This window comes from Ipomoea triloba, chromosome 15 (assembly GCF_003576645.1).
Source record: "Ipomoea triloba cultivar NCNSP0323 chromosome 15, ASM357664v1".
In the NCBI taxonomy this organism is placed as follows: Eukaryota; Viridiplantae; Streptophyta; class Magnoliopsida; order Solanales; family Convolvulaceae; genus Ipomoea; species Ipomoea triloba.
The window spans coordinates 16,369,094-16,383,877 of NC_044930.1; the positions used below are offsets into that span (position 1 = coordinate 16,369,094).

At 37.1% G+C, this 14,784-nt stretch overlaps 2 protein-coding genes across 2 annotated transcripts; one reads left to right on the forward strand and one right to left on the reverse strand.

Annotated features, from left to right (window-relative positions):
- Positions 1-9,950: 9,950 nt before the first annotated feature.
- On the reverse strand, positions 9,951-10,898 carry LOC116005771 (probable leucine-rich repeat receptor-like protein kinase At1g35710). Its single transcript, XM_031246007.1, has 2 exons — positions 10,859-10,898; positions 9,951-10,672 (listed from the first exon to the last, which is right to left on the reverse strand). The coding sequence occupies exons 1-2, from the start codon at positions 10,896-10,898 to the stop codon at positions 9,951-9,953; spliced, it is 762 nt and encodes a 253-aa protein (XP_031101867.1).
- A 2,696-nt stretch (positions 10,899-13,594) lies between these two features.
- Positions 13,595-14,425, forward strand: LOC116005772. Its single transcript, XM_031246008.1, has 2 exons — positions 13,595-13,890; positions 13,963-14,425. The coding sequence occupies exons 1-2, from the start codon at positions 13,595-13,597 to the stop codon at positions 14,423-14,425; spliced, it is 759 nt and encodes a 252-aa protein (XP_031101868.1).
- Positions 14,426-14,784: the final 359 nt, after the last annotated feature.

Below are 14,784 nucleotides of genomic sequence, written 5' to 3' on the forward strand. Positions count from 1 at the left end.
GAGATATTCAAGTCAAGTTTATTTCAACCAAAGATCAACTTGCTGATATCTTTACTAAAGCTCTACCTGGTCCTAGATTTTCTCTTCTTAGAGACGAGCTACAGGTTACTAGCTTACCATGTTCTTGAGGGGGAGTATTAGAACATTATGTATTTGAGTTAGATTATGACTCCCTATTCTAGACTTTCGTGATTCTCCTATTTCTAGTCTCCCTGAGATTCTCTTATTATATATATATCCCTGTAAAGTTCTCATATAAACAAATGGTATATGTGATCCTTTTTAGTAGAAAGGGTTGTAAATTGTTGACTTTTCGCGACCCAATCATATACCACCATTGCACAACGGTTGATACTCTTGTACAAGAGTCGTGGATTAGCAGTTTTGTATCAGTGTCACATAAAAATTAAGAACAAATCTTAGACATAAAAAATATGCGATCACGACTATGATTAAAATTGAACACCCTAATTTTATGCACATAATCAACAATCCAATCACCATGACCCCATCAAGGGACAAATCAGTACAAGAAAAATTCTAAATTTTCATAAAAAATAGGTACGTTAATAATAAAATAGGAGTTTATATATTATTAAATTCTTTCATTAAAATAATAAATTATTATTATTATTAAATATGAAAAGTTTTGATCATTTTGTTAATATCTGGTACTTTAATTTAGCGAGATAAACATGTGGTGTTGTGCTGTGCTCTAGACAATTGTTTGCACTCATGCAGAATATCATGTGCCGCACTGTGTAGAATGACACCAGAACTGTGTGCACACACATCACACACCCACATGACTCTATGCACACTCTAAAAGTGCACTATGCACATGTTCACAACTTTACATTAAAATGCAAACATGCACTGATAAGGACATTTTTCACGTATCCATCAAGTATCAAATCACAGTATAGAGTTTAGATATCGTTCCACTGGAGATGACTCTTATAATGTTAGGAATTGATGCAAGGTGGAGTTAAGCACAAGCTAAACTATTTTTTACAGAAGCTAGGCCTATCGTTAAAGAGTTGGATTGATATGATTAAGCTAATAACAAATAAGACAAGTAAAACAAAGGACCGGGACTTGATTGATTCAAGCTAAGATGCCAAATATTATACTAAGGGTTAGGAAATTAAAACAAGGCATATGGTAGGTGAGATTCACAAAAGTGTCCAAATACCACTCTCGTAGCTATTTGGACTTGCAACCTCACATTGAACTCTACTCTCATGGAAATTCAACCCAAGGTTGCCCATTCAAGAACACAATGCATAAGTTCTCCTTAATACCCGAAATATTCTCGTATTGGGCATCAAGTGTGTGAATGTGTAGCTAGTGTACAAGCTCTACTCTCGTAGCAACAAACACACTCCAAATAAAGCATATAATTGAGATCCAACAATCATACACAAATTTCACAACAAACCCATTTCACACAACAACCCTAGAACACCAAAATAATCCCCTTTTATGCAATACAAAATCAAATAGGCATCAATAGCAAGAAATCAAACCAAATCCTAGCCCTAAAGAGTAATTGAAAGCATAAATGGAAATTAAAGGAAAGAGGATAATAAGAAAACTTGTCTATTTAAGCTTTGGAATCTAAAATTGCAAGGTGTTTTGAGCTTCAAAATGGAAAGGAACAACAAATCTACACTAATCTAAGCTATCATAAACCTAAACCTAACTAAAAATTGAAGGGGAAATGAAAGATGTGTTTGTGGGTGGAAGAAATCACCTTTTAAAGGGTACGTAAAAATGGGGCTGTAAAATATTGCAGAGGCTGGCCACGGGTGTGGCCACGCCCGTGGCCGAACCCGTGCCCAGAAATGAGGGGCTTACTGCCAAGTGGCCACGGCCATGGCCACACCCGTGGCCACCTTCAGACAACGTTTCTGTGCACATTGTCCATCTTCTAGGATAATTTTCACCCCTAAATCCTTTGAATTAGCATTTGTTATCTTCATCAAAGTTGTAGCCCTTCAAGTTAGCGTTTCAATGACATAAAAATCACTTGATTTGAACATTCCTACGCGGATATATGGCAAAAAAACTGAGCAGTGGACGAGTTGTGCGAGAATTTCAATTTCTTGTTCTTTTGCTCCACTTTTGCCTTTGTTTGTCCAAATGATCAAGACCATTGAAGGCACCACAATTTGGCTCTCTAAGAGGTGTTTCTTCCATCTTCATGGCTTCTCATTGGCTCCCATTGACTCTACATGCATCTGAAATACTCCAAAAATCATTCAATTCATCTAAATCATCAAGAATTACACATAAACACAAAAATGAATCAAATGAGGAACATTTTGGGTAAAATTATAACAAATGACAAGGAAACTAAGATTAAATGCAAGGTAAAAATATGGACATTTTGACACTTATCATGCACCACAATAAGCAAATGTACACGCATATGTATTGTAGCTTACAATACATGCACACATCACATGCATAAACACAAAGTGTGCACTAGGCCGCAACGAGGTGCACACATATGACGAAAACTCAACAACAAAGAATGATAATGCAAATGCACAGATATGGAGGACGCAATGCACAACAATATATTGCCCACGAAAACTACACATATGTCAATCACAAATATAGATAATATTATACTAAAAAAAATAGACAATTAAAAAAATACAAAAATAAATTTGAGTTCATGATTGAGTATAAGAAATGTAGAAGAAGAAAAGTTTAAATCAAGATAGAGAAAGAATTCCACACAAAGAAGGATAATACATCAACAAAGAAATCCAAACATTCTATGATTTATTTTCCTAATATCATGCTTAATAGCCATATAAAATCCTATACACATTTAAAACAAGTGTAAATAATCTAAATTACCCCTCAAAAAATTACCAAAATTAAGAAACAAAATAAAAATAATAATATCACAGTGACACACATCCTCTAAATATAATGTAGAGTCCAGATTTGTCAATAGTTTTTGTTAAGGTATATTCTCATATAAATGCGAATATATATATATATATATATATATATATATATATATATATATATAGTATTATCGGCTTGCTTGTCATGCATGGATGGTATTTGAGTATATCATCCGAAATAAAACTAAAAAAATAGCACTCAAAAATGTTGAGTATTTAAAATAAAATTTAGACAAAATCAAACCAATCATATGTCTGGAGTTCTGCACCACAGCACCAGTAGACATTATTGTTACTTACCACTACAATTTGTCAATTAAAAATATTTTTTTTTTGAAAACATAATTAAAAATATATTTAAAAAATCATATTACAAATAATAATTTTTTAATTTATATATTGCTTGCATAATTTTCACCCGAAATACAAGCAAAAGAAGAGCTTGTGAATGGAGTAATGGAGGACAGTCGATTATCAATGATTTGACCATATATGGAATTCTTGGCGGTTGAAATTTTAATTAGCTAGATTTATTTCTCTAGTACCAACTTTGGTACTAAGCCATTAAATTTGAAGGTAAAGTTGTACGTACTAGTTCGGAAGGAGGGTCCGTCAGTCAAACATAATTCTCGTCTTAACAACACCTAACAATAGAGTCTTAATATGTACAAATATCTTGAAACTAAGAGTGTGTTTGGTTCACACATGAAAATCAGAATCAGAATAGAAATCAAATACTTGTAATGATATGTACAATGGGGAACGCTATTAATCAGTATGGCATCATCTCAAATCTTCAGAAGAAAGGTGAAATAGATATTCAACAGATTCGTTCAAGCAAGAATCTAACAGGCATATTCACCAATGCACTACCCACGACAACATTCAAGAAATCAGTTCGTGAAATTGGTATCTTAAAGATCTTCAATGATGTCCTTTTCAAGGGGAGCATATATTGTACTCTTTTTCCCTTAACCAAAGTTTTTATCCCACTGAGTTTTTCTTTGTTAAGGTTTTTAACGAGGCAATATGATATTCTTCCTTTGGACATCCAAGGGGGAGTGTTATGGAATAAAAGATATAAGGTGGATGTCCAAGGAGAGAATTGAACTCAAGACTACTTGTTGCAAAACAAGAATCATACCAGCTGAGCTATGGGCACTATTGGTATTACTTACCTGCAGTAAGTATTAGACATAAAGTCTCAACATGCAATCAGTCCCTCAAGTTCCAAAAAGAGATGACTCATGAAAGTGGTGTTAGGAACATCATGTAATAGGTTTTGATGATACCAACTGTTAAGTAGAAATCCCCAAGTCTCGATACATAGGCAAAACGCTGTAAGTTCGACAAGTAAACCAAGAGCGAAAATACAACCGGGTAACTTTGAGCTCAACTCGGAAAATATTTAAGCTTAAGGTAAACCTGTTTGAACATCTTAGAAGTCTCGTGTTGTAATCATATAGACAGATCAGAAGAAAGCATGGGACAACACTGGAGGAATAAGGGTCTGCGAGACATCAACTAAGTCTCGAGACATAAGCAGAGTTCGAGAGGTAGGACCTCTCGATACAGCTATCTAGTTCGAGACATAAACAGAGTTCGAGAGATAGACCTCTCGATATTTGAGTACGAGACATCAAGCAATCAAGATATCAACCTTGGTCTCGATACACTAACAATTCTCCAACAAAGCTGAATAACGGTCAGGAAGCATACTTAAAGTTTGGAAAAGAAGAATATCATGGAGATAGAATAATGAAGAGGTGCCGAACGTGAAGATTTCAAAATGGGCGGAAATGGATGACACGTCAGATTTCCACCACAAACGGTCAAAAGGTGCACCAATGCTGAAGTGGTCTGATTCCCTACAAACAAGGAATAATGGGAATATAAAAACAGTAACTTTTACCAAAAGACGAAAGTGGAGCATGGACTCAAGAAAGTGAACTATGGAATATTCACTACAAGACAAAGAGGTTCAAGTTACAAGATCACCACTCCATGAAATATGCTGAAAATATGCAAGATCCATGATCAGCATGGGAGACAAATTTCAAACGGAATAATTTTCCCTCCAACGGAATTATTCCTCTACTCTCATATATAAGGACGTGAAGACACAGAAGCAAAAAAAAAAAAAAGTTCGGGGGTTAACCAGTTCGAAATTCTTAAGAGGTGTCTGTCTAAAACGTTCAAGTGCAAGTACTAAATTTGGAATATCATCCTGATATTCAAAACAGCGAGAAAACACATCTTAGTGTTTAAGAGAGTTACAAAGCTTAAACTGTTATACATCTAGAAGGTGACCGAAGCTGCTCTACATCGAAGTTGATTCAACGATAGCTTGTGGTCAGATTGGAGCCTGTTACATTCAACTGTGACAACCAAAAACACCTTGCTTTGGATTAAGCAAGAGAGGTGGAGTAACCTGGCAGCTGTCCGAGTGAAAGAAACCTGAGGCTTGACGCGGGCTTGGTGATCAAAGGTCAAGTGCTCGAGAGGTGGAGTAACAAGAAGCGGGGCGAAAAACCTGAGGCTTGAGGCGGGCTTCGTGATCAAAGCTCAAGCGCTCGATATTGTACTAAAAAGGGAAGTTTTAGTGCAATCCTTCCAGGGAGTTTCTGGAAGAAGAGTGGACGTAGGCAGGTTGGCCGAACCACTTAAAAATCTCTCTTGCATTTACTTATTGCTTTTATCTCTCGCTAACCTCTCGATTGCACTGCATATAAACACACTTCTCGAACTAACTCAAACTCGTGCTAACTAAAAGGGGATAACATTTCCGCTGCGCATAAAACTTTGTCTTCACCTCGTGAGGTATCGAACCTAAACATCCTAAGTTCAATACACACGAGAGGTCGAAAAGATTTGCAAAATCTTATACAAGTCTATTCACCCCCCCCCTCTAGACTTGTACCCCATCCCCTTGGGACCAACAATTGGGATTCAAACACGCGTCCTCTAGTGTATACTGAGCTCTTTCAAAGATTGACACGTTAACTTTGCTAGCCTGGACAGTTGTCCTAATCTTGTATAAACTATATTTCTTTATTCCACATCCTGATGCTATATAAACCCACATCCCCTTTGTACATTATATCCGATCATAGATGAATACAAGAGATCCTCTCTCCTTAGTATATTATACTTCTGGTCTCACTATTACTATTATCATTTTATTATTAGTATTATTATTATTATCATTATATTAGTATTATAAATACTATAGTCTCGATCAAATTTCATAACATTGTGTAAATACAAAGAATTCGAGCTCATTATGTGAGAGGACTAGTGTCTGATATCCACAATGAGCCACATTAATGTCATTAGAACTTAAAGTCAATTTGTATAAGTTGCTCAAATTGTCAATCTCCTGTGGAATATAATTCGTTCCCTGATGTTACAATTTCCTACGTGGAAATTTTGAAGAGTGTGAGAGAGGTTGCCAATTGCATTTGGGAGCTCGGCGTTTAGAGGGTTCACAGTTGAAAAAATTGCATTTTCCATCAACTTTTCCGACCGTCCAGGAAAGTGAACGGTATATTAGTTTTTTTTTCTTCTAAATTATTGACCACTCTATTAGATGGTCGGAATGTGGACAATATTTTTGACCACTCCCAAATGGTGGTCGGAAATGTTATGACCATTATTTTTTTAATGTTAAATACTAACTGTAATTTTTAGATATATCTACAGTTCGCCAATGAAGTCATAAGGCTAAATTTTAGATTGTTCTCAATCAGACTTAGATATTTGAGTTGTGCTAAGTTTCCAAGGGGATTCAGAATGAAGCCTGCGAATTGGTTCTTGCCAAGATAAGGACGACTAGGTTAATTGGAAGCATTTGAGATTTGAGGAGGTATAACTCCTCCAATATAGTTTATGTCAAGCTACAATTCTTTTACATTGGGAAGTCAATAACCTAAAGATGATGGAAGAGTATCTGAAAGGTCATTTACTGTAAGTGATAGTGTTTAATTTGAAGTGTTGAAATATTGAAGATTCTCCATGGAATAAAACCACTTAATCCATTAGCATTCAACGCAAGTATCTCTAGTCTATCAAGATTGCCCAATTCTCTTGGTATTTTACCAGTCAATATAATATTAAAGTTACCCAAGTCAAGAACAACTACAGTACCACTACAAGAAAAATGCACATAGACAACACTAAAAAGACAACAGTTTTTAACAAAAGTGTTGTCTTTTGTGTAAAAGACAACAGTTTTGGACAAAACCGTTGTCTTTGACACAACACTTTTATCAAAGACAACGGTTTTTACCGAACCGTTGTCTTTAGTGTGTTGTCTTTGTGCATTTTGTCAAAAGACAACACCGCAAAGACAACGATTTTTAAAAACCGTTGTCTATGTGCATTTATAAAAAAAAAAAGACAACAGTTTTATGTAACCGTTGTCGTTGGTGTGTTGTCTTTAAGTGCATTTGAATACACAACACTACAAAGACAATGATTTTTTAAAACCGTTGTCTTTGCGCGATTTTTCTTTTTAAGACAACGATTTTATTTTAACTTATAGACAATGGTTAAAAACCGTTGTCTATGAGCATTTTTCTTGTAGTGTACGTATTCATATGTAGTTGTCAACCCTAGTTAGTTTTAGTTTATTTTTCCCCTTCTCTTTATATTTCTCTAGTATAGTTTAGATTAGTTTTATATTAGATTTTTAATCTCAAGCTTGGAATCACGGATTAAAGTTGGAATTGTTCTTCATTATCAGTAAAGTTTTCTATTCCCTTTATATTCCTTGCAATATTTATGATGATTTATTATAGTTTTGCTTTGTTTACTTTTATGATGCATGAGTAGTTAGCTTTTGGGTTTCGATTAGGGTTCTATTGCTATTCTTGATGCTAGGGTTATAATTATTGCATAAAGGGATAATTTATTGATCTAGGGTTTTATATTTGAATTGGATTATATTTTCCTCTTATTGGTAATTGATGCGCAGCTTTTATTGATTTGTTTTGGAGAGGATTTCATCACAACGAAAGTTGGGTGAAAGACTCAGCCTAACCAATTTCAACCCAATTTTTCCTACTATGAGAATATGGGTAATTTGGGGGCTTACAATGCTTTTGTGTTTAAGGTTTTTTTTTTTTTTTGAAAACAATTGTGTTTAAGGTTATGATTGATGCATCACGAAAGTGGGGCAATCTTAGCCTAATTCTTGTTATTGATTACAAAAGTAGCTAACTTGAATTCTTGAGTGCATTGCCAATAAATCCCTTGGTTAATTGTTTTTCCCTAATTTTGAGATTGTTAGAGCATCAAGATTGCAATACCCCTAATCTGACCCACTCTTTTATCATATAGTTTTTCCTTATTTTATTTGCATCTTTTATTTTATTTTAATTCCTAAATCATATTTTCCTTGGATTCTAGTGAATTCAAATACTTTAGTGCCTGTGATTTAATAATTCACACAATACGTGCCATTGCCCCAATCCTCAGCGGAACGACATTTTACACCCATATTTTCACTTACCATTATACACATCATAACTTTCACACAATCCCAGATGATAAGATAAATATGATATGAATAGTAAATGGGTTAGCTCAGATCAGTTTGCAAAAAGTAAAGCTACTGCAAGTAAAGTAAAGAGATAGAGAGATTTATAGTGGTTCGGAGATGGTGTAATTCTCCTACTCCACTTCTTCCTTTAACTCCAAGGAAGGTTTCCACTATCTTCAATCACCCAGATACAATAGTGAAACTCCAAGTGCTACACAAGCACTTCTCCGAGTATCTTGCACAAAGCTACACTCCAATCCGAACGTCTCGCACAAAGCTACGTTCCCGAGCGTCTCGCACCCTGCTATGCTCCTACAACCAAGTGTCACGCACAAAGCTACACTTAGTCCTCTGAGTGTCTCGCACAAAGCTACACTTAATTTTCTACACTCAGTAGAAATGGGTTTCACAAAGAAAATATTTTTCTTCTCTTTTCTCAGACTTGTATTTTCACGTTTGTAGCTCAACAATTTGTGTTTCTCGATTGTGTGCTTATTCACCAGTTATTCACAAGTTCTTATCTTCATCTTCAAGTCTGTCTCCTTTTATAACTTGAAAAAGTTATATGCCCGTTGTGAATATTCAAACTTGAACGTTCACTTGATTTGATAGCTCTTCTAGCTTGATATGTATCATTAAATGTCCTTGATAGGCTTTGTTAGATGAATTTGAATTTTCCTTACTTATCCCTTCAAAAGTCTTCCAATAATCTGACAAGTATGGGCCTTGTAACTTCCAGCCTCCAATTTTGACTTCTTGCACCTTTTGGTAGTGTGAACATTTGACTTGTTCACTTTTGATTTTGACAAATCAAACACTTCTTTTCAATAACGTAACTCACTCCGTGATTCTTGCTTGAGCTATAAATAATTTTCACCGAAAAAATCCTTGACTTGTTCGTAAGTTAAATCAGCTCCAAATATGAAATATTTGATTTTCCTCCGTTGAATTTCTTCTCGCTGGTGCATTCATTTTCTTTCCAGATTCAGAAGTCATCCTCATCCTAAATTGGATTGCGGTCATCCTGTTTCCTCATTTGGAAGTCGTCGTCATCCTGATTTGGAATTGAGGTCATCCTCATCCTGATTTTCTTTCTATTTCTGGAAAGTCAGTCTCTTCTCGATTAGTTGATTGAAGTCATCTTCTTCTCGATTTGAATATCATCCTCTCCAATTTTGCAATGTCAACCTCATCCTCTTCAATGTCATCCTCTCGATTTCAATGTCATCCTGATCAAATTGATTCAAGACTCGTCCTGATTCCAATTAATTGAGGTCATCCTGATCGATGTCATCCCGATTGAGGTTTGAGCTGTCAACCTCTTCCTTAAAATTGATTTGTGAGAGAACTCATTCAATTTTGACTTTTTCAATTTTGACTTGTGTTAGTCATCCTCTTCCTTGATAAATTAATTCTTCCAAATGAATTAATTCGAGGCTTGAACTCGTGACCTTAGCGTCGAAGATTATTCCGGTGCTCGATCATTTTTCCACTTCTTCTATTTTATGTAGTTCACAAATCACATTTGGAAATGATCCTATTAATCTGTTCTCGTATATGCCGAATACCTGAAGACTCCGAAGAGCTTGAATGGTTGTAGGCAAAAATCCTATAATGTCATTGGACCCTAAAATCAACAGATATAAGCTACTCAGATTGCCAATCTCCTCTGGTATTTGTCCCTTGATGTTACAATTTGGTAAGTGGAGATATTGGAGAGTGTGGGAGATGTTGCCAATCGCATTTGGGAGCACAGCGTTTAAAGGGTTAAATGACAGAATCAGTTTTTGGATATATCTACAGTTTGTCAAGGAAGTTATAAGGCTAAATTGAGGATCAACTGTTAGGTTGTTGGAAAGCAGCACTAGAATTTCGAGTTTTGCCAAGTTTCCAAATGAATTTGGAATGAAGCCTACGAATTGGTTATTGCCAAGATCAATATGAACAAGGTTGGAAGCATTTGAGATTTGGGGAGGTATAACTCCTCCAATATAGTTTTCGTCAAGGTATAAGTACTCTAAATTAGGAAGGGAATGACCTAAAAATGTTGGAAGAGTACCATAAAGGTTATTTACTACAAGGGATAGTGATTCAAGTGTTGACATGTTGAAGATTTCCCATGGAATCGAACCACTTAATCCATTTTCCTGCAATCGAATATTCCATAGTTTAACAAGGTTGCCCAACTCTTTTGGTATTTCACCTGTATGCAATTCGAGTTACTCAAGCTAAGTCATGAGCAAATACAATATCAAAATATAGTTGTCATGATAGGAATCTATTCCAAGATTTACATTATAATATATTTATTTTGATTTTTCCCCTGAATAAAAAATTGTATGTATTGAGAGTGCAAAACAATTAAAAAAAAAAGCTCCATTGTCCATACCTGACAAAGAATTGCCACCAAAATCAAGAAACTCTAGCATTGTCAAATTCCCAATCTGTCTTGGCAACGACCCTGTTACGAATAATTGTGCAATTTTTATGAGCCAAAATGTAATTTAAAAAATGTTTAGTATCCCTAATTTTATTTTTAGAGTCTAGTAATTTTAGAGTTATTTGGTTCAAGCAAGTTTACACAAGAATTTTGAGCAAGGGAAAGTAATAAAAATTATTCGTGCCAAGAAAAATTAAAGATTTCAAAAATCAAATTATCACGCTCCAATCGATATATTTGATAATCTATAAAAGGCATGAAAACTTGAAGAACAAAAAGAAGAGATATGGAAGAGAGACATGAAAAAAAGCGAAAGTGTGAAAACATCTACGAATAGCAAAGCATACGTGAAAGATGCCGGGTTCAAAAGTCAAAATTATCAAGTTCATAATTTTTCATAAAAATATCTAGAAAAGTGACTAATATTTAAGTCTCTAAGAGTAGGACAGAAAAGGAAATTGTATTTTCTTATAAACAAAATCTCTACTAGGTGTAGATAGAGGGAAGATCAACCAAAAGATCAGAGCTTGTGAAAATCTGAGAAAGTGCAGGCTTTATGCAACGCACTCGTGTTATTCAAGTGCTGAGTTGGTGAACTAGTACTTGGTTGTTCACTACCGTATCTGGGTGATTGAAAATAGTAAACTTCTCTGGGAGATAAGAGTAGAGTGTAGTAGAAGGATTACAACACCTTCGAACTACTATAAAAATTCTCTCTACTTTACTTATTATTTTCACGTACACTCTTCTTCAATTTGCATGCATGATATATATTTTCATACACATCTTATATACATTTCTATCGTATTGCATGTGTTGAACACTTAACAAACACTTCATCTTGTAGTACTTCAAATCTAAAGAATAGAGAAATATTTTGAGAAAAAAAACGCTCTGATGGCCGACGAATCCCTTTCGTCGCAACCCAATAGCGAAGAACAAGATCAGCTTGATCGGAGCACGAAAAAGATGAAAACCTCTACCGAATCTCCGATGAGAGAGCCTTTGCCAAGTGAAAATGGGGTACCAAATGGTGATGCTAGGGCTGAAACGCAAACTGGAGCACTATCCTTTAAGCAGATCGTGGCTAACGAGACGATGCAAAGTGAACAACAATTGGAGGACGAACTCGATCTTATATCAGAAGATGAAGAAGAGGCTGATGACGACATCGACACTAGCTGTCCGATCATTAGACTAACAAGAGAAGAAAAGGTAAGGTTGAGAAGCAAATGGAAGCAAACCCTCATTGTGAAGGTGATGGGCAGAAATGTGGGATATGCATACCTATTGAGGAGACTCATGTCGCTATGGAAACCCAAAGCCAGGATGGAACTAGTAACAGTTGACAACGGGTATTTCCTGGTGAAGTTCGCATCCGTAGATGACTATGAATTTGCTAAGTATGGAGGGCCATGGATGGTCCTGGACCATTATCTCGTTGTCAAAGAATGGAGGCCGAATTTCGATCCATTCACAAACAAAACGGAAAACATGATTGTGTGGATAAGGTTTCCATGTTTACCAGCGGAGTATTTTGATCGCAAATTCCTGATGAGAGTTGGGGCAAAGATCGGTCGGCCGATCAATATAGATACGGAGACAAGTCTGGTGTCGAGAGCGAGTTTTGCAAGAGTATGTGTTGAGGTAGACATCACCAAACTGCTTCTTGCCAAATTCACTTTAAAGAATAGAGTTCGTCCGATAGTGTAAGAGGGCCTTCATCTCATATGTTTCAAGTGCGGTAGGTATGGGCATAATGCTGAAAATTGCAGCCTGAATAGGAGGGAGGAAGATAGCCAGAATGTGAACGTTGACGGCGAAGATCGAACGGCGAGCAGTGCCGGAGCCGATAACGGTCACATGAGCAGAGAACATGGTAAGAATGCGAACCACACAAGACTTTCCTTAATCCGCCCTGAGCTTATTGAGGACTATGGCTCGTGGATGGTAGCTAACAAGCCAAAAAGGAATTATGCCAATAATCAAGGAAGCAGATATAACGGAGCGAAGGAAAATGGAAGGAAGGGCCAACAGGAAAACACAAAAGGAAATAACGTAAATGCACAGCAGGGGTCACAATTTGCGTCGCTGGCTGATACTACTAACGAAGATGAGGAGTTACCAGAGGAGAATGTGAATAGCGGACCAAGCGGGAAAGGGAATCAGAATCAGGGTGCTAAGCGAGGGGGCCCATCAAAGGGAAAGAGACCAACAACCCAAGTCTCTGAGAAACAAATAAACGGGAATAATGCCCATGGCATGCATAAACGTCAAACTGAGGTTGGAGAGCCAAGCAACAGGAGAAACAACAACAAGAGAGTTCATGAAACACAAGTGAACCAGACTGGAGCTGCAACGGAGCACACATTAGTTATGGGAGATAAGAATGGGTCCAGGTCTGTTCAAGTCTTCGAAACTGAGAAGGAGAACGATGTTGATTGCATGGCAGGGTCGCAGCTTTTCCCTAAACACTCTGGTGACCCATCGGACGGGGAGCACACTGCTAGGCAGGAGTTGGTGGATCCTGGTGCAGATGATGTGAGCCTTGAGGATGAGGAGGCTGCTGCTATGGAGCTTTGAGGTGTGAGGGTTCCCTCCCTTTGCTTTTTGTCGTTTTGTCTCTTTTTTGCTGCGTTTTTTTCGCCTTGTTTTTGTTTTTTCCTTTTGTTTTGATGTTTCCCCATGAAAGCTATCACATGGAATTGTCAAGGAGCAGCGTCTAGCAATTTTCTTAGAGCTGCAAAATGGCTGAAGAGCAAACACCACCCGGACATTCTTTATTTAGTTGAAACTAAAATGTTTGGCCATAACGCGGATTTCGTTTGCACCAAGTTTGGTTTTGATAAGTGGGCGAGAGTGGAAGCGCTTGGGTTTAGTGGAGGCATCTGGATCCTTTGGACGGATGTGCTAACAATTGAGGTCCTAAACTCCCATCCTCAGTTTGTGCACTTGAATATTACGGAGGCTTCTGGGAGAAGGTGGAATTTCTCAGTAGTGTATGGAAGTCCCTCTTTGCATCTTTGACGACGTTTGTGGAGCACTCTAAGTAGAAACAAGGTAAGGGTAAGCAACCCGTGGCTGATAGCAGGCGACTTTAACGCCATTGTGAACGAAGACGAGTGCTCAAACCCGGAGAATCAAGGGAGTCACAGAAATGGAGATTTCAGAGACTGGATCTTTAGTGAAGCACTCATTGACCTGGGCTATTCGGGTACTAAGTTTACTTGGAGGCGGGGAAGGGAAGAAGGAACCTTTAAAGGTGCCAGACTGGATCGTGCTCTTTGCTCGATGGATTGGTTGGACCAGATGAAAGACACGAAGGTCTACCACCTCACAGCATTTGGCTCGGACCACTACCCAATTATGATCGATCTTGATTCAAAGAAAGAAAAAGGGATTACAATTTTCAGTTCCAAGGTGCTTGGACGTGCCATCGGTCGTTCCTTGATCTCGTCAAACAACATTGGAACACTGAGAATACGGTCTGGTTTAACAAAGATGAAATGGCTATGAAGTTACATGACTGGAACTAAAGAGTCTTCGGGAATATCCATATCAGAAAAAATAATCTGTTGCGTCGTTTGGATGGAATTCAGAAGCAGATGGGCCATGCAAGCCATGCCGGGCTTTATAAACTTGAAAGGAAAATCATGAAGGAACTCGAGGAAACGCTGCACCAAGAAGAAGTCCTATGGTTCCAACAAGCTAGAGAAAAGTGGATTGTGTCCGAGGACCGCAATACGAAATTCTACCATGCTGCTACAAAAACCAAAAGGGCTAGACAAGGGAGTCACAACCTCCTAGATAAGGATGGCAATCCGCTGGTGGATGAAAAGTAAATCGAGAAAACAGTTCAGGATTATTTTACTGGA

Excerpts from the sequence above, each read along its gene's own strand:
- LOC116005771 (XM_031246007.1), bottom strand. The coding sequence starts at position 10,898 with ATGCTAGAGTTTCTTGATTTTGGTGGCAATTCTTTGTCAG. Across the intron at positions 10,673-10,858 it reads TGGTGGCAATTCTTTGTCAG|GTGAAATACCAAAAGAGTTG; the intron begins GTATGGACAATG and ends AATTGCATACAG.
- LOC116005772 (XM_031246008.1), top strand. The coding sequence starts at position 13,595 with ATGAAAGCTATCACATGGAATTGTCAAGGAGCAGCGTCTAGCAATTTT. Across the intron at positions 13,891-13,962 it reads ACGGAGGCTTCTGGGAGAAG|AAACAAGGTAAGGGTAAGCA; the intron begins GTGGAATTTCTC and ends CACTCTAAGTAG.